At 35.0% G+C, this 23,235-nt stretch overlaps 2 protein-coding genes across 3 annotated transcripts in view; one reads left to right on the top strand and one right to left on the bottom strand.

The window, feature by feature from the left end:
• IMMP2L (inner mitochondrial membrane peptidase subunit 2) overlaps nt 1–23,235 on the top strand; it is a 408,104-nt gene that overhangs the window by 144,405 nt on the left and 240,464 nt on the right. The gene's annotated exons all lie outside the window — the stretch shown is intronic.
• LRRN3 (leucine rich repeat neuronal 3) overlaps nt 20,026–23,235 on the bottom strand; it is a 31,551-nt gene continuing 28,341 nt past the window's right edge. The window contains exon 2 of the mRNA XM_058804978.1: nt 20,026–22,916. Within this exon, the coding sequence (XP_058660961.1) occupies nt 20,442–22,568 (2,127 nt within the window). The 5' untranslated portion in view covers nt 22,569–22,916 and the 3' untranslated portion in view covers nt 20,026–20,441. The remainder of the gene's footprint in view (nt 22,917–23,235) is intronic.

Here is a 23,235-nt window from a genome sequence, read left to right as displayed (position 1 = left end):
CAGAAACATCTCCTTTCACTTGGTTTCCAGATATGTATTAAAATGTTTTTACTATAAAGGTAGGAAGGTAAGCATCTCTTAATTTTATTATCCTAAAGTCTTTATCTTATTTTTCTAATATTTTACTTTTTATCCCCCCCTTATTCTCTCAAATTTAATGAAATATTGGATGAAAAGAACATTTGAAAGTAAAATGAGTGAGACAAATAGATTAAAAAGGCCTGGCAGAAATAAGCAAGGGTATTTCTGTTGATAATGGATGTCCTTGATTCTGTTTGTCAGTCTTTCAAGAAAACTGCTATCTAATAAAGTTTTCTATGAGCCTGACCACTAAATTAAAAAGGAAGGAAAATGTCTTAAAATGTTTTATGTGGTGTCTTAGGTGATGTCTTAGACACAAATCAAAATGGAAAGCAATTATTTATATGGGGAGGTAGTCCTTTTAGACAGCTGAAATCTAAATTAAGTTTTAGTTAATCTTTTTTCTAAATCTCCCTCCTAGATACAAATCTCAGTTTGTTTTTCAAAAGGCATGATCTCTAATTTTTTTTCAAACTTATTAAATGAGAGGTTTTGCAGAGTTTCAATTGACAGTGGCAGATGTTGTTTGGAGGTCACTTTCATTGTTGTATTTTTTATAAATTATATTAATCAGTAAAACTAAAAATACAACACCTATTTTATTGTGACCTTTTGACACTGCATTAGAACACTGAAACAAAAGGTTCTCCATATTTTATTTTTTAATTAAAAAATGCTGTACTGTTTGAACTATATGCTATAGTTCAACAGTAATTTGAGCTCAGGGACTGAAGCTGTGTTATTTGTAGGATGTGAGACTAGATTGTGGCAGTAACTTAGCATCACTTTGAAAATCTATTAGTACTGTTGTAAGATAATCATCAAGCTCATTCCATGCAGAAACAACTCAGTTACAGGGCAATATTATTTTACATGCAGTGCTGAAAACACATGAATGTAGTCCTTCAAAGTTTTGCTTGGATTTGAAAATGGGATGCTTTCATTAGGCATGGAGTCAAAAGGCAAAAATGCCTACCCCTTTTGTATCTTAGTGTCCTCTCTGCAGGTTCTCTTCACTGCCCTTTTTAATGCCTAGATTTTCTTGTGAGGAAGCTGGAATGAATAACTGGGGAATTTGAACAGATTATCCAGATTAGATGTTGGATTATCCAATTTGATTTTTTTAATTTTTATTTTTTTGGGTTTTTTTTTTTTTTTTTTTTTTTTTTTTTTTTTAAATGCATAGTTGAGAACTGACTATGACTGAGAAAGGTTTGTCCTTCAAGAGTTATTCCCAGCAGTTTTGGATCCTGGCTGTCATAAATGTGGAAGTTATCCCTTAGATTTGGCTTGTTTTATTTTCCCCCCTGTAGCCTCTCCCCAAAAGTTTGCTATGTTTGTTTCTATTGATTTGTCTTCAAGTGGAACTGAAGTGGAGCACATAAACATTCTGTTGGTTTTATTATTTTAATTACTGTTATCTGAGAAGGGTTACCTAATTTAGTATTAAGAATACACCTATTGTTGAATCTATTTAGCTAAAATATCTTTCTAGACGAAAAACATTCCCTGAAATAGTAGAATCATACAATCATATAAGTAGGAAATGACCTTTCAGATCACGGATTCCAGCCATTAACCCAGCACTGACAAGTTCACCACTAAACCATGACTCTAAGTGCAATGTGTCTTCTGCATACCCTCAGGGATGGTGACTCAACCACTATCCTAGGTTCCAATGCTTGACAATCTTTTCAATAAAGAAATTTTTTTTCCTAATACCCAATTTAAACCTTTCCTGGTGCTACTAGAGATCACTTCTTGTCCTATTGTTGTTTGGTAGAAGAGACCAACACCCACATTGCTGCAACGTCCTCTCAGAGCTGTAAAGTCTGCTCTGAGACTCCATTTTTGCATGCTAAACACCCTTCAGCTGTTCTCATAAGACTTGAATTTGAGACCCTTCACAATTTTTGTTCTCTTCTCTGGGCACACTCCAGCACCTCAGTGTCCTTCTTGTAGTGAGGGGCCCAGAGCTGGACACAGCACTGGAGGTGTGGCTCACCAGTGCTGAGGACAGGGGGACAATCTCTGCCCTGGCCCTGCTGGCCACACCATTGCTGATACAGGCCAGGTGCCATTGGCCTTCTTGGCCACCTGGGCACACGTGCTGGCTGTCAAACAGTATTCCCAGATCCTTTTCCATTGGGCAGCTTTCCAGCCATCTGCCCCCAGCCTGTAGGGTTGCATGGGGTTGTTATGTCCCAGGGGCAGGACCCAGCACTTCTCCTTGTTGAACCTCATGCAGTTGGCCTCGGCCCATTGATCCAGCCTGTCCAGATCCCTCTGCAGGGCCTTCCTGCCCTCCAGCTGATCAACACTCCCACCCAGCTTGGTGTCAGCTGCAAACTCACTGAGGGTGCACTTGATCCCTTTGTCCAGGTGATTGATAAAGGTGGTGTTGTGAGATTCATTATAAAAATACCCACGTTAGTTTGCAGCACTTGATGACCTAAATAAATAAATTAATAAATTTTTCCTCTGCTCTTTTGAAAAGTTAGTCCATGCTTTCTAATATTTTTATATTCTCACCATCATGGAGAAAAATCCTTTTTTGTTTTCTATAAATATTGGCAACTAGCAATATACTTTGGAAAAATGTACACTGAATTCTGAATTTTCTGGTATTTTCAAACAGAAAGAGGTTTCATATCCATATGCAGAAAAATGTATTATTGTGACTGACTGACAGTTTAGTGTGTCTGCAATTGTTTTCTTCAGAACAATATATATATATTAAAGAATCAATTTGTAGGCTGGTACAATAGAAAGTGACTGGTAGGCTGGTACAAAGAAAAGTGCCATGATTGATAGTCCAAGGTAGTCTGAAGAATTTAAAAATGGACATAAAGAATTCAAAGAAGACATGTAATACAATAAATTAATAAATTTTTTAGAGTTGTTCTAGGGAAAGCCAAGAGAAGCAAATCAAAATTATCCTGTGATTAATTTCTAGTAAATTTATGTTAAAAAATATGGATTTTGTTTCTCTAATGCAGCATCCATTTTAGTGATTGAATTTATTTGTATTTAGGTTAATTTACCCATACATAATCCCATAAGAAAAATAGGTCATTCATGAAAAATTTGCAGGAAATTAAGCTAGAAAATTTCTACAAGAGTTGAAATTTAGTAGCATACAGAAAGGTTTTTTTGCATATCTTGGCTTAATCAAAATGGGACAGCTGTAAACTGGGGTCGCCTTTTGCTTCTGTAGTTGGTCAGTCTGCTTAGAAATAAAATATTTAATGAAAACAGATTGTTTCTCATGAGAATTTCACCTGATGTTTCCTTCATCAGATGCCTTTTCTCATTTAGCTGTTCTATATACTGCAAGAGATATATAAATAAATTACAATTCTAAAATTTATTGCTCTAATCATGATACTGGTGTATGACAATTCTACATCTTATTTTGTATTGTATATTGCTGTGCCCAGGAGTTACAGAATAGAACAATAGTGATGGCTTTAGTTTATAATTACAGCACTAATTTCATGTTACTGTTGCAGAATAGTTTTTGTCATAACTTCTTGTTTCTTTTTCATAAGCTTTTCTTCTTTTGATATTCTAAATCTACTTCCTTGTTAAAAGGACAGACAGGTTCTTTGAATAACTGCAGTTGTTGGAGCAGAAAAACAAGATTTGGCCTTTTGCTAGATGCAGCTAGGAGACCGGCACAAATTGTACGGATACAAACATTTCAAATATATAAAATTATGAAATTTTGAAGATTATGAGAACAGTTCAAATAAAGATAAAATAAATAATGATTTTATTATCTCAGAAGAGTCAGACTAGACCTAAATTTTTACATTATTTAAGAAAAAAAATCCATACTCATTGCTACAGTAAAACTTTCTCAAGATCAAGTGACACCTTAATTATTCCCAAGGAAATGTGACAGGGTCCATTAAAATTGCCTTATTGCTATTAGTTTTGTACAGATGTTACTCATATACTGGGATAGTAATTCTAAGGTTAGACTGGAGAGATCATATAAATGAATGAATAAGGTGAGAGATCTTTTACTTAGTATAGAAATTCAGTACATAAATTAATAACTTATAATGTTTGGGCTGTGTAGGAATGACACTATTGAAGAAGAGAAAACATTTATATGTGATATAAAATTATTTTAATGAGAAAGTGTCATGGAAGGTGGAAGAACTCCAGAAAAACAGCCAAGCTGAATAGGCAGACTAATGGAATGTAAAAATTCATTAGTAACAGATGAATTAAGAAGTAGTAAGCTGAGTTACTCTAAGAATTCCTAAGTGAATTAATTAAATTTATTATTGCCATATAGTCAGGTAGAATGATGAATACAGAGAGATTTTCTTGAGAATAGAGATTAAAAAACTGTAACTATTTCATTTGGTCAGTAGATGAATAAAAGTATTCTCTGGAGAAGTGTTAAAAATAATGATTGTTACACAGAAGGTAGTGGAATTGTGCTGGTTGCTGCTTCTGGAAACACAAGATGAAAGACAACTTTGAGCAATTCAAAAGCCACAAAATTCTACACTCCATAATTAATTAAGTTTGTCTTTTCAAATATGTTCTTAACTTCTGGAATACAGAGCACCACTGATGCTGAGGAGAATTACTCAGATATAAAATGCTGTCATTATTTGCTTATTCTACCTGCCTTCTGTTCCAGGACAAATTCTGTCAAGTGCAGATATACTGGCAGCTGTAAATAAGTGGCCTTTAGCAGACATGTTGTTCCTGTGTGGCTCCCTGGTCAATTTGAAGCTGTATCTGAGTCTGTGTGTGCTTAACCATACATAGGAGGAATTGATAAATATGCATTTAATGCACCATAAATGCCATTCCTTAGAGGAAAGCAAGAACAAATAAAATGTATACTAGGTGGTAAATATGGGGGTGTTTAGCACGTGCTGTTTATTAATATAACTACTAAGCAATAATTTTTCTTTTAAAAAAGTGATTTAAAATAAAATATTTTGATTGGATTAGCTAGAAATTCAATTAATTTTCCTTGTACAAAAGGTAGTAATTTGATTGAATAGTAAGAGTAGTGTTTATGTAGTCATTCTGCACTAAAGTAGTCATTTTGTGAATAGAAATAAATTAAATATAGCTAAAGATGCAGTGGGATAATTAAGACCCATTCCCAAGATAAAAACCAAGTATTACCATCTTTTTGTGTCATTTTGATAATAGGGGACACCAGGGTTTTTGAAATTTCCCTCTGTTGTCTTATGTAGCATGTCACTTTATCAGAATAAGAGAGAAAAGATTGAGCGAGATTTGTAAAACACTGCTGGACTTGAGTCTCATTCTTTTTGAAGTAATATCTTCCTCTGGATTAGTTAATTTTGATTCATAGTCTGAAAAATTTTAATGAAATTTCTTCTTCATTTTTTAATGTATCTGTGTTGCTTAGCTTGCATATTGACAGCTAAACTGATACCACTGAATTCATACCTTTATGGCGTCAAATTTCAGTGAAATAGTTTTCATAGGCTAATTTCATTTTTGTAGCATCCTTGTAGGTGGTATAGAGTGTAAGGCTTTCTGAGGCATCAATTTTAGGCTAGTAATTAAAGCAATTATTACTGTAAGCCATGTTACTAACCTTTTCAGACTCTGTAATGCAAAAAAATCCAACTCTATTCTTCAATGTAATTATAGTTATTTGATTTCTAATATGGCCATTTTTACCTTTTCTGCTCTTGTTCTCTTGCTTGTAGAAAAATCTGACATGCTATGATATTAATATCTTGGGAAAAAAGGTGTTGCATGGCAGCTTAACTGACTGTAAATCTAAGAGCTATCATAGACACTTTTAGCCAAAGTACATCAGTTTTTTTGGTGTGTGTGAAATTTACCATTTCCTGATTTTTAGGAATAAGACATTTATTTAGTAAGGTTTTCCGTCGATAACGCTGCTGGTGCATTTATGTACTCAGAATCTTCTGAACACTACACCATTTCATGTTGAATATAGTGGTGCTTGATTCCTACTCTGAATAGAAGTTGATGGAGCAAATGGTGCAGCCACCACACCCTCCAGTTCTGAGTTTATAGGCATTTACATGCCTAAGTATGTGCTAAACTTTATTCTAGTATCTAGTCTTAAAGTCAGTGGTTGCTAGATTTAAAAAGTGTGAACATGTTCTTACAAATATTAACTTAAAGCATAATTTAAATGCTGATCTTTGTTGATTTTATTGTTTTAAATGAGGGAATCAAAGTTTTAAGTTCTATTGTTTGCAGTAGTTACTTTATTCTAAGTAACAATAATGTATGCTACAGGAAATATGCATGTGTAATTTTTCATACGTAATAAGTAGGGAAGAGGGAATAGAAATGACTCATTCTCCTATGAAATGATCAGGAATCAATCCTTTGGCTTTGAATAAAAGGAAAAAACCAAGTATGAGCTAACTAGTAGCTCATAAAAATTGAGAGAACTGTTCAGTGTAACATCTTGAGGCAATTAAAGAAATGACATATCTAGTACACAAAATTTGAATAAACAGCAGAAAATATGGATTTCTCTCTCCTGTTTTTAACTAGATACACTATATTGCATTGCACACAAGGGAAAAATATCTATCTAGTTTATAAAGCAGTAATTCATGCTGAGTGGATATGAACAGTCATTCAGTGAACAATTGATTTTACAGAAACTGGGTTGGAAACTTGGGCATTCATTGCATTATACACAATTAAGATTTGTATGTAACATTCAATTTAAAGTGGCTGTTTTATTAGGAAAATATTTTCAAAGTGGCACTAGGCCATCTTAACTGAGGAAGAGGTTCTTTTAACAGTATCTACAAAGCAGTTGAAATGTGGAATCAGTGCAAGAGTGAACTATATAGAAAAATAATTTTTAAAAATTACCAAATATTTTGACTTTCTGTGTTTAAGTAATTTGTTAAGAACTATGAAAAAATCTTTAAAAGCATTGATATTTCTTGGAGTAAAAATTTGAAGCATTTAATAAATACTCTTTATAGTTATTTTGACAAAATATCGAAGTCTCAAGGTTTCATAGAGTTAAAAAAAAAGAATTTTAGAAGAATTTTGGTTTGAAGGGAGATTTAAAGGACATTTAGTTTAAGCCGTCTGCAATGAGCTGGGACATCTTCAACTAGATTAGGCTGCTCAGAGCTATGAAATTACATTAAATAAGTTGAATTACTGGTCTGACTAGTATGGACCAGGAAGAGCCTGAATCTGCAAGAGAGTGGAGATTTCCTTGTCACTTACCTATCTGATGCTTTATTTTGGAATTTAAAAGTAGATTCTGTGGAGGAAAATACACAAGTCAAAAATTTTGAATAAACATGGACTTAAATGTTGTAAGTTCTTCCATCATTAGCAATTTGATAAAAGGAAGGAATTATTGCTGCTGTAGCATGATCCATTTGTTAGTTTGAGAAACAAAGAATAATGGAGACCTAAATGACTCAAGATTTTAAGGAACACATGCTTTAAATATAATTAAGTCATTGCCTCTCATATTTTCCATTCAGTTTCTGAGGGGAGCTAAGAAAATACCAGCAATAGAGATGAAGGTAGAGTTTAGACTGTCTGTAACTGTTTAAAATTTGGCAAGTGCTTTAGGAAAAGATGTCAAGATCATGGGCATCAGCTGTATATGTAAGCTACAGAAGTAGTCAAACAAACTTACTAAACTGGCTTTTTGTGAGAGGAAGATGCCAAACTGAAGTTGATGTGTTTAATTAATTTCAAATGAAAGAGCATATTAATATCAGAAGGTAAAATGAAAATAGCTGCTATTTTAAAAAAGCTAATTAAGGTGTGGATCTCCTGAATTGGTTCCTCAGGACATTTTGACCCTGGGTGGTGCTGTCAATTTGAATGATTATTAGGATCTCAAAGGTAGAAGCACAGGTTGTTCACTTTAGTAATAGGCAGTTCTTTTGCCTGTGGTCAAAAAGCAAATTATTTCAGTGGTGTAGTGTTTGAAGTCCTAGAGAAAACTAGTCAGAGTGTTTGTCAGCATACATCAGATCCAATAAGCCTACCCCTGATCAATTCTTATTGCCTGTGGTGGTGATGTTGTGGTGAGAGTTTATTTTGTGCTGTATAGGGGAAAAAACTGTGATTAAGTTTGGGAATGTTCTCTAATTAATATTTGTAACTAGAAGCTATTTTTTAACTAAAAAAGCACTTATTTACATATATAATGATTGTTGGATTAAACCAGTCATCACCTCAGATATTGCTACTTATAATGGTTTTATTGATAGGATAACCTTAGAAATTGTGTTAGAGATGCTGGATCCTCTGGACTTCATGTTGCTGGCAGGATTTCTTTCTTTAGCCTGCTAGTACCAACTTTGGTGCATGTTGGGCTCATGGAGGCTCCTGTCCTGATGCCATAAATGAGCAGTTGCTGTGGGTCTGTCTGCCAGGGCCCAGCAGTGGTTAAGGCTAAGCATACATCCTGCACAAGCAGAAGCGCACACATGCAGGACACACACTTAACTGACCACACAGACAACACAGAGGGAAAACACTTTCTGTGGCAGCACCAGCATGAGCACAGAAACATGAACAGCATGGATAGCCAGCTGATGAGGGCTAGAGTTTGTTACTGCTCACATTCAGACTCATTCACAACATATGGGTTTTATACAAATTATTCTACACAGAATTGTGTCTCAGTGTCATACAGTTACTGGCAATAAGAGCTATTGGTCCCCCAGACCTGCAGTCCTTCTGGAATGTCTCATCCAACAGAGGCTTCAGTTCAGCCTGGTGTTCTGTAGTAGATTTTACATACAGACACACACACACTCATTAGACAGCATACTTACACAGCAAATAGTTGAGACTGGAGTTTAGCAAAACAGACAATTTGTGGTGGTCAGGTAGTCAGGTACAACATTTTGCCAGGCAAGTGTACAGACCAGCCACTGGCTTACATGTGAGTGGCCCCTCTTTGTTTTCCTCACTTAGAATCATAAAGTGGTTCAAGTCAGAAGGGCTGTTTAGGGGTCTCTTACTTCAATCCCTGTGGTCAGGGTTTCACTAGATTAGGCTGCCCAGAGCAGTATCCAACTTCAGCTCATTTGCTTCCAAAGATGGACGATACAGAACTTGTCCTGGCAACATGTTCCAAATAACTTTCTGAGCCAGATAAGAGACAGCCCTAGCAGAGGGAATGTGTTCCTGGATCTGATGGTCACCAAGGTACACAAGCTAAGTGGGACATGCAGGTTGGAGGCAGCCTGAGTGGCAGTGATCATGCATTGATGTAGTAGTCAATTTGTAGTCCTGAGGGATATGGATCAGGTATACAGTACTGTTAGGCCTCTGAACTTTAGGAAAGCGAACTCCCAGCTCTTCAAGAAGATAGTCAACAGGATCCCCTGGTAGACTGACCTCTGGGACAAAGGGGCAGATCAGAGCTGGCAGGTCTTTAAGAAAGTCTTACATAGAGCACAAGAGGTAGAAATGCCCAGGAGCATGAAATAAGGCAAGGAGAGCAAAACACTGGCATGGCTGAGTATAGACCTGCTTTTCAAACTAAAGGCAAAAAAGCAAATCTACAGGGAGTGGAAACAAGGACAGGTAACCCGAGAAGAACACAGAGGTGAAGGTCGTTTGTGCAAGGATGGGATGAGGAAGGCCAAGGAGAAGCTGGAACTGAACAAGGTACACAAAGAATAACAGGAAGGGCTCTTACAGGTATGTCAACCAGAAAAGGAATGTCCAAGAAGGTGTAAACCCCCTGATAAAAAATGCTGATAAACTGGTAACAACAGAGCAAGAGAAAGCTGAGGTACTGAACAACTTTTTTTGCCTCAGTCTTCAATAACAGCCTCTCTTCCCATGCTTCTGGAGTGGATGGACAGTGGGATGGGGACTGGGGGAGTAAAGTCGCTCTCTGTAAGTAAATATCAGGTCCATGTCCCCCTGAAGAACCTGAATGTGCATAAGTCTATAGGATCTTCTGAGATGTGTCCCAGAGTCCTGAGGGAATTGACTGATGTGGTTGCAAAGCCACAAATTATATGATGGTATGGAACAAAACCATACCCCAAAGAAATGAAATTTCATAATTGACAGTACATGAGGAAAGATTTTCTGTTTCATGAGGTTCATCCTTTTTTGAAAGAGAAATTACGTTGTTTAGGGCATGGTTCTTGCAATGGTAAGGTCGTGGGTTCAATTCCAGCAGGCAACATTCATTTCAGTTGGACTTGGTGATCCTTGTGGGTCTCATCCAACTCTGAATATTTTTTGGCTTTGTGACTTTGAATATTTTTCTCATGTTCATGGATTTATTCAAAATTTTTTACAGTTCAGAAAAATATATGCTAGTTATAGCTGGTTACTCATGTCTGTGTTGGTAAAAAAAGAAGGAAAAACTTATATATTCGGTTTCACCGTCTGCTGCTCACCATTTATGCAAAATCGTGCCATTTAGATATGTCAAAGAGCATCATAATGAAAATGGTAGAGCATGAGAAAAGGTATGTAAGAAATTCCTAAGGATTTTGTTCAAAAAATTAGAGTAAATATATTTGAAATAAAGTATGGCCACATGTTGAAAGAAAATGGAAATATCTGTCTGCATTAGGAATATATTTTAAAATCTGGACATTTAAGAATCCTAAACACCTACTGAAATTGTTGCATCTCTTTAAGAACTCTTGGAATAATTTTAAAAAAGAGTGAGAGGATATTCCTGTGCAAACTTTGGAGTAATTTGAGCTAAATTTTTTTTGCTTCTCTGAAGAGGTTACATTGCATGTATAGTCTCTGGGGATAAAGTTACTCTGCACAATGATTCAGGTTGGAAGATAAGTCATCTATGCTCAAAACAGGGTCAATTGTGAATCAGTTAAATTTGCTTATAATTGTGTACCGTATATCTGCAACCTATTCCCAGGATTTTTTTTTCCTCATAATTAATTTTTTTTTCCTATATCTAGTTAAGTCCCATTCCCTTTAACTTCTGTTGTAGGTGGTTGTCACTCATTTTCCTGCTGTGCACCTCAGTAATGAGCCTGATTCTGTCTTCTCAGTAGCCACCTCTTAGATATGGGACTGTGGCTACTCATTCATCTTAAACCTTCTTTTTTCCCAGGCTGAACAAGCCCAGCTGCCTCAGAATTTCTTCTTGGGAGTAGAGCTCTGGCTCTTGACACTTTGAGAACCTCCTGCCAAGCTTGCTACAGTTCATCAATGTCTCATATGGGGCCGGGCAATTAGGGATCCAAAATTAGACACAGTATTACAGAGGTAGTCTAACAAGTGCTGAATGAAGGGCCATTCTCTTCCTCAGTCTTCTATTAGTTTCATGTTAATACAACCCAGTATCCTGTTAGCCAGCTGTGCTTAGGAGCCCCAGGTCATTTTTAGGAGAGCTGCTATCCAGTGGGGCAGTGACAGGTTGGTGCTCATTGGGGTGTTAGTCCACTCTAGGTGCAGGACTTTATACGTGTCTTTGCTGAATTTCACATTAGCCTGTTGGCCTAATTCTCCAGCATTTTAGATTCCTCTAAACAGCAGCCCTAGGCTGCCACCAGCAGTGGTTAAATGTATTGCTGCATTCTCCAAATTAGTATTGTCAGATTGATAAGGATTTTGTCTTCTCCTTCAGGTCATTAATAAGCAAGTTAAATCCCAGAGTAAAACCCCGAGGAAGATCACTTCCAACTGGTCTCAAACCAGTACAAATATTGACCTCTACCCCTTGAGTGTGGAGTGGTGTTGTCCAGACTACCATGGCTAGTACTGTGTATTTTAGCACCTTTGTGTATACAGTCTACATGGGAGTGATATTAGTGTGCCTTTCTGTCAAACTAATAATTCCTACTGCCCTTGGAGCTGAGCTAGAAAACCCTTGAAGGGCTTCACAGCACTGTATGGACTTCATAATTCAGATCTCTCCACATTGCACTGGAGAGGCAGATTAACTTGTAGATATATCATCAGAGATTCAGCAGATCAGCTCTGTTTTAGATACAGACACCTAGTTGGCTTATTCAGTCTCTCTTACTTCCACAATTTCACTGATTTTTCAGTTACTTTGCTATGAATTTTAAAAGGAGTCTTAAAAATAATTTTTAAAAATCTAGGTTTCTGTTACTGCATTCTGACTGACTCTTTTGCATCAGTCATTATTTTAGTATATAACTTAAATATATTAACTTGACTTTTATAGCTTAATTTTAAACAGGATCATTCTTGTCTTCCCTCTTTTCTCCTCTTAATTTAATTGATTTTGTTATCTTTGTTTTCCCCCTGCTCTTGGTTTTCCCTTTTATTTTTCTTCAAGCTTTTATTCTATGTAACTATGATTGGCTTCTTTTTGCTGGAATACACTTGCTTTCAACATCATTTAAAACAAACTGAAATACCTTTTAGTGTCTTTCATTGATGCCTTTAAATGGATTTTGTAGTTAATCCTTCAGAATTAATTATTTTTAAATAACTTTGAGGCTTCTTAAAAGCAATATTTGATATTGCTTTGGCTCTGGTAATATTTAGAAAAATCACAAACCTTAATTGGTTATTACTGACATTATAATTGATACTGTTAAGCAGCCCCTGGACCTTGAGCTCTCTCTTTAATTAGAGGCGGTAGTGTCTCCTTCCCTCTGAGATTTCCTTATGAAAGTATTTTGCTTAATAATGCAGGGTTATCAGCTTTCAGTTGTCTTCTGAATGAAACCTCCCAAATGAGACTACCTGTCACTGCCTTCTGCATATGAGCCAGAATTCCCCAAAACGCTCTGTGTCATTGCTTAAGCACTTCTTTTCACTTTCTAATAAGTATTTTTACTCTTGTTTTAGAATTAGTATTGTAAATTTTCCCTTGGCACATGATCATAAAGGGTGGAAATTATAGTTGTCTCCTTGGCATTATTTCAGAATTATCTGAAATTTATTTAAAAATAAAACAGCAACAACAACAATGAAATTTAAAAAAAGGTAAATCTTCTTTACAGCTTTTTGCTGTAATAAATATTGTTTTGGCCAAATCAAAAGCACATAGGCCTGCTGTCCTCTCTTTCTTCCCCATTTTGTAAAGTCTTGTCTTAATTTGAACCTTTTATATGTATATATATTTCATGGTATCTTCAAGCTCACTTGTTTTCCTTGAGTCTTTCTTTATGTCTTTATTCTTAATTTTTCTTAGCTTCTGATAGTATTGTCTGATAATTCTTCTTGTTTAAAATTTGCTTGACTACTGACCAGTCTATTGCTATTGTGTTTCCAGGATGGGCTGTTAGATGCAGTGCCTTCACCTGTTCCTTTTTTATACCTTTTGTTCATCCTATTTTTCTCCTTCACTGTCTTTAAACCTACTTGTAGCGCTTCTTTGTTCATTCAGCTTATTTTTCTCTTATTTATTGATTTGATCATGTTGCAAACTTGTTCTTTCAGCAGTTTTGGCCCCTTTGGCCACATTTTTACAGCTCTTTTCTGGTTTATTCTAAAGTATTTTTTCCATTCTGTGTTACAATTGGTTTTAACCATTCACTTATCTCCCTTTGAGTATCTAAAGTTTCTCATTTTTCCTCACTTTTAACTGTAATACTTACATGGTCTGAACTTTAATTTTTTAGCAACATAAAAGGTTTCTGATTTACCATTTCTAAAAGTATTTTTTTCTTTCTTATATTTTGTCAATTTTCTAAACATTTTTGAGAAAGTTTTCACATGCTTGTTTAAGGTAAACACTTTAAAGTCATCACATTATACATAAAATTTGTCATATTAATAAAAGTGTTCCAGCAAGAAGCATTTATACACAACCAGGGTGGTGGAATATAAATTTTGGCAAGAGAAAAGTAGAGTTGTTTGCTAGAATGTTAAAAAAGAAATGCTAATAGTGGGATTACAATGTTGCATAACATACAAGAACAGACAATTTTCATGTGTAAGATAATTGAAGCCAAAAACTTTCAAATGAAAAAGACAAAAGGAAGAAGAAGACAAGTTGAAGCCTAAGAAATTCTGTAGGAATAAAATTTATAGTTAGAGATGAATAGCAGGAGCAGACTCTTGAAAACCTTTTAGGTCAAGAGGAGTAAGAATCTGAGGTAAACCTATATATTGTTTGTGATATCTTAAAATGCATTCATTTAGAATATACTGTATGGCATATTATTTTGTTTGTAGCTAGATAATATCTGAACATATAGAGAATTTCCTTGCTGGTGTTTTATTGAAAAGATTTACAACCCTTTGACAATACATTTCTATTTCTTTTGTTCTAAACCTTTAGTTAATTGCAGAGGTGTTTAATCCTTGGTTTGTGTGCTTTGGTGTGATGTGTTTATTGATATATACGTGTAAATTGTTGTATGCTTTTGAAAGGCTGGATGAATAATCAGATTATTCTCTTTCTGTTTTTTTTTAATAATCCAGATATGGTAAAAGTTACAAATAACTTCAAATTACTCTACCTCTAGTAGACATCCTCCATTTTAGTCAGCTTTCCTAAGACCAAGGGGAAGAAAGGGAGCTTTACCTAGCATAATACTGTTAAAGCAGAGCTGGCTGCTGAAGAAGGTTGGCGATTAAACTGCAGAGTTTTCAGGGTTACATTTTTCCTCTGGCTGCTCTTGAAATTTGCCTTCAAATCCATAGAGCAATTCAGCTTTTTTCTTATTGCTGTTTTTTGGCATTTTTTTCCTCCCATGTCATTGATAATTACAAAATGATTACAAATGTCATAGAGAAGAATACTCTAAAAGTACTGTAGGAGGAAGGATACTCTGTAAGTAGTCTAGTTCGTAGGAGGCTGGGAAAAATATGAAGTATTAATGAAGAAGAAAATGGTTTAAAAGAAGGGCTGCTGCTGGTGTAATTTTGTGTAAGCAAACAGTAGATGATTGCTGAGTGAAGGAATAAAATGTGAAGGGTACAAGAGAGGTTGAATTTCTTGGAAGGTTGAAAAGGAAGTAATTTTAAATTGGACTTCAACAGCCTGAAAGGCTGAATTGGACATGATAGATTTATAAGTGTTGTGACATTGGTCTGTACTATTGTGAACTTCTCAAACGAAAAGTCTGGGAGTCCTCGGGATACAGTTCATCCTAGCTTGAGTAAAGAAATCCTTTTACATTCCTGCAGAATAAATGGAATTGGGATAGTGCAATATATTTTAGGTACTGATAGTTTAAATTGTGCAAGCGGGTGTTTTAGGAGAAAGCATCATTTCATATTTTGAAATACGTGGTGTAACACATGAATATTCAGTATAGCAGTTAGTTTGCTAAAAATGGGCATGCACTTATCATGAATACCTTCAGAGCATTTATGAAATAAATTATGTAAGAATTTAACATCCCATTTTATATTAATTTAAGGTAAGATTAATCTAAGAGACTATAATTAATAGTAACAATTTAAATTTATCCTTTTATTACCTGGAACATAAAGAAAAACATACTGATTACTTCTAATTTAATTATGTTTTTTGCTTTACTATAGTGAGACTACCTCTAAATGGTTCAGGTTTTTTATTTGGCATGGTTATTGGGCACTTTGCATTTAATTGAAAGTGATAATTCTGACTTTATTTTTAGCACCTTTATATTCCATTTAAGTGTTGGATATTTAGGAATAGATGATTTTTATAATCGGTTTCTGTGTCCTATGAAATCCTTCTACCATTACGCCTGAGGTGTGTTTTAGCTGTCTTTAGCAGACTTCAGACAGTAACTGACTTTCTCTGGTATTGTAATGTATTCAGCTGCATGTTTTTAAGTTTAGCTGACATTCACATTAGAGACAAAAACAAAAAAGTTATAAGCATTAACAGCACATAGTAAAATTTCATAGAAAAAAATAAGAATGTATGACAAGATTCTGCCCTCAGAAGTTCTTCTCAACAGCCATCTGACGGACTCTGACTTGTGCTCACATGCTAAATGACAAAACTGTACACTCTTTGACCTGTAAAGTGTAGTATATGAATGCTGAAAGGCTTTCTTTATAGAATCTGGGTCTGGTCTGTAAGAAATGTGTATAGATGAAGACACCAGCACTGATTTTGATGTACTTTTCTGATAAAAGCATTATGGCTTTTTGGAGAACAGTGTGAAATTGTCATTAACGTGGATAACAAACAATGGCTATGTAAGGGTGAGGCAGATGGGGTTGTTTTCCACTTATCTAAACTGTAATGTTAAAAAGAACATCAGCTATTTTAGGATCAGGAATAGGCCATTTGCCCAAATTGCATGCCCTTCCAGCTTTATCTAACTCCCATATTATTATTGTCATTGGAATGTTGTTATATTATTTCTTTTTGTTTCCTTGCGATATGCCTAATCTCATTACCTGATAAGTTTTACAACTGGGTTTTTCTCTAAAAATGCCAGTTCTTTTTTAATAATTGTATTTATCTATTCAAATATTTTGCCTCCAAGTATTATGTTTCATTGATAATTTTTTTAGTAACTCAGACAGCATCTGTCCTTACTGGGAAGTGTTGGAAATGATGCGACAGTCTGGCAACAATAGTAGCAGGAAATAAGCAAAGAACCCACAGGGAGCATGGAAGGGAACAGAGAATTTGCATCAAGGCAAAGAAAAGGGCTTTGGGAAAAAGGGTCTAAAAAGAATTGAAGCTGAGAGACAGAAAGATAAGTGAGAGACATTTGTAAAAAGCATTTTTTAGCTGAAAGAGGAATTTAATTTGTAGTTTTCAGCTTGTTCTGAAGGAAAGAAGGAATGAATTAATAGAAGATTCAGTTGCTTTGAAGGCACTTCAATGTATCTGCAGCTTTATATCTCTGTGAGAATACTGTAGTTGAGTAGGTAGATGTACAACACATTTATTTAAAGTTTTTCCTGATTGTTCAAAAGAACAAGTCTTTTAAACATGACGTCCAGTTGGTTTAGCCTTCTATCTCTTTTTGGTCACCCTAGCTGTAGAAATGAAACACTACTTAAAGTAGCCTGAAAAATAATATAACCATAGTCATTTGCACACCATAGGGTGTGTTTTCATTACTCATTACTAGTTTTACTGTATGCCTATGTTATTTACAAAGGCTGCTTGGACATTTTGTCTCAGAATACTGAGGTGCAGCTAAATATGGACAGAATATAGTTTGGTACTTCATTTTCACACTGCCCTATAATGGAAACATTGAAGACATAACTCCTTTAGAATTTTTATTGAAGGTGAAGTGAATAGCTCAAGTCTCAGTTTCAAAGCACAGTTCTGACTAGACAGGTTATGATTGTGTATTTTAACATTCCAATCATGCAAAGTTTGCCAAGTTTCAGTGATATATTGAATTTATCCATATAAATGAGTAATTGCAATTCTCTAGTTAGATATCTAACTTATATAGTTGTCCTATGTGGAAATGAAGCTTGGTGTTTTTTCCTTTAATTTTCACAAACTTTGTAGCTTCTTTTGTTCTCTGTCTTGATTTCATGTTTACTTAATGTTTAGATTATCCTTCTCTTGTTTGATAATCCTTCTCTCTTTTTTTTGTTGCTGTTTAGCATTATCCCTGAGTACCTATGTAGTCTTTTCCTGAGAAAATTGGTTCCAATTATTTCCAATTGTATTAAATGAAAAGCTATGCAAATTACCCATTTGGAACATCAGTCAAGTGACCTACCAAAACAATAGGTTTGGAAGGTCAACCTGTATTTCAGAACGATGTGGGGGGGTTTTTTCCCTACCTAGCAGGAAGTACCAGGTTTTTGTTTTTTTTTCTTTTTGCTCTGGATATATTTCTAGTCATCTGTTTTCTAACTTCTACAAAAGCTACATGCAACTGTTATTATTTTTGTCAAGTATGTTTTCTTATCTTTAGCATGAGATGAACTCAGTCTCTTTAGTTCTTTTAGGTTGTGTTCAATGGCTGTCTCCTCTATTCCATTTAGCTATTTCCTTCAAAATGTCTTCTGAAGTTTTAATAATGAACTTCTCATAATTACTGTATACTTTCTTCCATATAAAATTTCTTGTTTTGTCAGTGCCACACATCTACCCTATTCAGTTCAATAATAAGAATTATTTTTTTCCTTATGTCTGACACAGTGTTGCTTTTCAATTTTTTTTTTCTTGCAACTCTTCTAGAGTTGTCTGGTATGTGAACTTATTTTCTGTGCTATATAGCAACATTTTACAGAAGAGTCTCTTCTGGCTTCAGATAAAAAAGGATATCTTATAAGATTATTGTTGACCATTATGTCTTACTGGCCAGCACAACATTATGGGAAGAATCCCAATTTCTATTTTAAGTTATCTTGAGGTCATTACTTCAGGATACACAAGCAGAATAGGATTATTAGAGAATTTTGGAAGTGGAAATTTCCTTTTAGGATATAAATCAAGATATTTTTCTCCAATCTCTTATCTTGGTTTTATGGGTACTTTTTGGAGTTATGATTTCACAGCATTTTAACTAAACTAGAAACTGAAATGTTCCTATTTAAGATAGTGTTTGACCTTGTTAGCTGATGAAATATTGCAATTTATTTTTTAAAATGGCAGCAAAATTTTTACCAAAAAGTAAATGCTTCATCTTTTTATTAATAAAATATTATCCTTCAGTCCAGTAACTGATAGAAAAAAGTAATATAAGTTAATTTTTTTTTAGTATTGTATTGTGGGTATTTCCTAGCCAGATATTTCAAATACTTATGTTTGCTTCCTCTCTTTTATTAGTGGTACATCTCAGAATGAGGTTTGCTGTCAAATGCCAAAGAAAAATTAATCTATTTCTACTCTTCTGGTTTGAATAACCAGTAAGTACTGCTTTTAATGCATTAATGCATTAAAGCATTTTAATGCATTCCTGAGAGAAAACTATGAAATAAATGGAAACAAAAGTGTGTAGCAATACTTTTCTGTTTCTGAGGAAATTAAATATAATTCTTTATCAATTTCTTCCTCCATTAAAGAAAGTAAACATCCCAATTAATGAAATATATGAAAATTTTAGCCCTATGCCTTGTGTAGAAAAAACCAGCCTTTTTATAAATGAGATTATGAAAAAGCATAATTCAACTCAACTGAGTTATTTCTATGACTTTTAAGAGATTTTACTTTGCTGAAAAAACTGCTGTTACTTTTTTTTTTCCTGCATGTTTGTGCAAAAATGCAAGGTAATATGCATTATGCTATTAAATCTACTAGGTGGATTTATTACTTCCTAGGGATTTCAGGCCTACAGATATGTAGGATATCTGTAGAAGGAATAGCTGTCCATTATTATATACAGCTGCACAAGAATTCCACTGCTTATCTGTTGCTTGTATGGGGATTTTGACATAAAGAATGTCTTTGGTCATGGAAAATGGCTAATACCATGGAGAAGTTTCTGTGAAGAGATCAAAGATGTTATGTTTATCTGATGGTGGTTCGCAGTACTACCATGGAAAGCATTGCCATGTATTCTAGAAGAGATTACTTTTGTCTAGTAATAAAATTATGTAATACAGATATAATGAAATAAAGATCTGCAGGCTCACATGTTGCTAAGAGAACAGAAGTATTTCACACAGATACATAAAAGTGTATAAAATAAAAGGATCAAAGAACTATTCATTAACCAATATCCATGCTGAAATCTAATTCAAGTGGGTTTAAGTGGCCTCATCTCCAACACCTCTTTTGGCTTTATAATGCTCTTAGAGTAAATAAAATTTGGTAAAAAACTATCACTAAACTTACATTTCTGTTAGAAACGTTGTACAGCTGAAAATCAGCAAAAATATCGTTTGTGCTCAGATTAGAATTTTCAGGAGAGAGGAGAATATGTAAAGAGATATTTTATCAGACTTTGGATTGTGTTTGTTATTGTCAGACAAGAACTCCCAGAAAGGTGAGGTGTTGTCTTTAGAAACAAACAAGACAAAAAGTATTTTGATTTTAATCAAAAATGTATTTTCTCATTAAAAAAAACTCACATACTCACTGTGTCTACTCTACAGAATTTGTCCATTTCATTACACCATATGTCAATCCTAGTATATCTGTTCACTGCAAAAACTCGTGGCTATTTTGTGTAATACAGCACAGGAGGAGGTATTGCTCAGTTCCACTACTTTTATATAATAATTTAAAAAAAAATACAGAAAATGTTCTTGGCTACTTCCACTGTATTCCAGACTTAAAAGTCCCATGAAAGTTCTAGAATATGAAGTTAATTTTATTTGGTTGGTAGAATACCCTTAGAAGCCAGTTAATTAAAATTCTTCTCTCATACTGAATCATATATATTCCATTTGTTGGCAGCAACAAAGTCCAGCCATATAGTTCCTAAGAGAAATATGTTTTTCTTGTTGCCTTTTTATTCAGCACAAATACAGTCATGTGCTTTTTATTTCAGAAAGTAAGTGATATACTGACATATTTATGACATATTTGTTGGTACACCTATTACAGTTGCTTTTACTTCCATTGCTGTGCTTTTTTCTTTGCCCATGTCCCAAAGAGTGATTAGAGGAGGATAAAGCTCATTGAGTGAAAAGGATTGTTTCTTCAGGTAATTCCTTAGATAGCTGTGTCCAATGCCATAGTTCATATCTTGAGAGATGCAGCTGTAGAGATATATCACAGATATGATTCCCAAAAGAGCACCAAGGCTGGCAAGGAATCCTATTATGTTGTTCTTTTCATAGCCTTTCACTTCCAAGTCCAGTCCTTTTGTGGTTACATTGACACACTGTTTCTTATTCTGAGAATAGATAGTGGGAATGTCTATACAAATTTTGTATTCAGTTGATGGATTTAGATGTGTAAGATTATATACCTTTATATCAGACGGTATTCGAGCACTCTGTGCAGCCCGGGAGTCTTCAGCTTTCGGAAAGGCTGTCCATCTGACACTGGACTTCAGAATTTTAGAATTTGCTGTCCATGAAACCAAAACAGAATTAGATTTTATGTCTTTTACTTTAATATTTACAGATCCATTGTGTTCCTGAGGGAAAGAGCCGTCCACTTTAATCATGACTGACTTTAGGTCTGCCCCAACTAAATTTGATGCTATACATGTGTATAAGCCACTTTCTCTCTGTGTTACATCACTTATGTCTAGTGTTCCTTCAGAATGAATGTAGTATTTATCAGAGATAGTATTAGGCAAAAGTTTGTGTCCTGATGGTGTTATCCAGTAGATTTCAGGCTCTGGTTCTGCTGTTGCTCTGCAATGCAAAGAAATATGGCTGCCAGCTTTTAAATCCAATGTAGATGGAAAACTTTCAGGAGCTATCAGAGGAAGACAGATTTCCATCATTTCCCGAAAGTGTACCTGTCTCACATTCTGACCTTGGAATTCAGGAGGGTCTACACAAAACAGGGACTCCGGCTCCATGAACCGAACGTTTGTTTTGTTCATGTTAATCCAGCGGATGACACAGTCACACCTGATGGGATTGCTGTGGATGCTGACTTCCTTGAGGTTCGGCAGGGACTCCACTGTACTGCGGTACAGCGCGCTCAGCGCGTTGCTGTTGAGCATCAGCGACTCCAGCTTGGGAAGTCTGTAGAATGCATTGGGGTGAATGTATGATAATCTGGGGTTATTGGTTGCTTCTATTTTTCTTAAATCTGGCAAATTGTCAACAGCAAGACTATCTATAGAAATCAGTTCAGGCATGTTATTAATTCCTAACTCTTTTAGATGCAGCATATTGCTAAAATCTCCTCGTCGAATTCTGTTAATGGGATTCTTATTTAGATCCAGAAATTTGAGATTTGTAGCCTTTTGAAGAGCGATGTGGGGCACTCTAACAAATCTGTTGTCATAAAAGGAAATGCTTTCTAAGTTGTCAAGGCCAGCCAAAGCATTATCTGGTATTTCAGTGAGATTTATACCTGCTAAAACTAGGCTGCGCAGATTGCTAAGAGGCTTGAAGTTCATGTCTTCAATTCTGATTATTGGATTTTCTCCAATCATGAGAATTTCAAGATTAGGAGTAGCTTCAAACCACTTTCTGTTGATCACTTGCAGACCATTTGAATTGAGATGAAGTCTGAGAAGATTATTGAGGCCTATGAAAGCTCCTGGTGCAATCACAGAAAGCAGATTATGATTAATATAAAGCTCTTGTAAATTGTTGAGTCCAGAGAGACATTCTTCAGGCAGCTCAGTAAGTTTGTTTTCTTCAAGGTACATTGACAGTAACTGTGGTATCTTTCTAAGATTAATACTGGTCACTGAGGATAAATTGTTCTGAGATAAATCTAGACCAGTTAAATTCACTGGGAAGTCTACTGAGTGTTCAATTTTTGCAATATTATTAGTTTGTAGAAGTAGAACTTGTGTGTCAGCAGGCAGTGTGGCTGGAAAATGAAAAAGGCCTAAATCATTACAGTCCACTGTTGGAGCTTCCATGTAGACAGACCTGGGGGTGAACCATGGTCTGATTTCACATATACATGACTCCGGGCAGTCTGCTTTTTTTCCTACGGCTTGTAGTAGAGCAGTGGTAACTAGACCAAGCAGTAAATTAATTTTGAGTTGCAGGTCCTTCATCTTAGCCCAAATGTTCAGGAAAGTAACAGACCCTTTAGTATTCCACAATTATAGTCCTAGAATTCAGTATGACTGGTCAATTAATACAGCACAGTCTTGCATTTATCAAATGATGATCATGAAGGACTTCCTTCCTGAGGATGTGATAAATTTGTAGCCAACTTGTCCAGTAGTAAGAAGCATTTTGTGGAAATTAAGGTCACTTTGTCCTTGATGACGTAAAATTGATGAGCTTTGTGAAGATGAAGTATGTATAGATGGTCATAGGAGATGAAACAATTCATTTATTTAGTAGTATTAACTTCAAATCCCATGATTGATTAGTGTTTGCAGGAACGACAAGATGACCTAAAATACAAGAAGAGGAAATAATTAGTATAAGAAGCTATAAAGTTATAAATTAATTTAGCCATCTTTTGCTCTCTACTGTTAATTATTGCAAGTAAGAAAGGAAAATGATTGTGGTGTCTGGAGTATTATAGTGGTATCCAGATAGCATAAATTAAGTTAATATAGTAATATGTCTTTAGACTTTTAGCTTGTCATACATCCAGGGGAGTATTGTTCTACAGAAAGATGAAGATCCACAGAGTTTAAAGTAAAATATATCAGTGAGATTTTTCTACATATTTTATCCTCCTTTAAAATACTTTCTTTTCTCTTTCAG

The sequence above is a fragment of the Ammospiza caudacuta genome, chromosome 5 (assembly GCF_027887145.1).
Source record: "Ammospiza caudacuta isolate bAmmCau1 chromosome 5, bAmmCau1.pri, whole genome shotgun sequence".
NCBI classification, from domain to species: domain Eukaryota; kingdom Metazoa; phylum Chordata; class Aves; order Passeriformes; family Passerellidae; genus Ammospiza; species Ammospiza caudacuta.
Note: the sequence above shows the minus strand (reverse complement) of the source record. Positions and strands in the feature narration are given on the sequence as shown.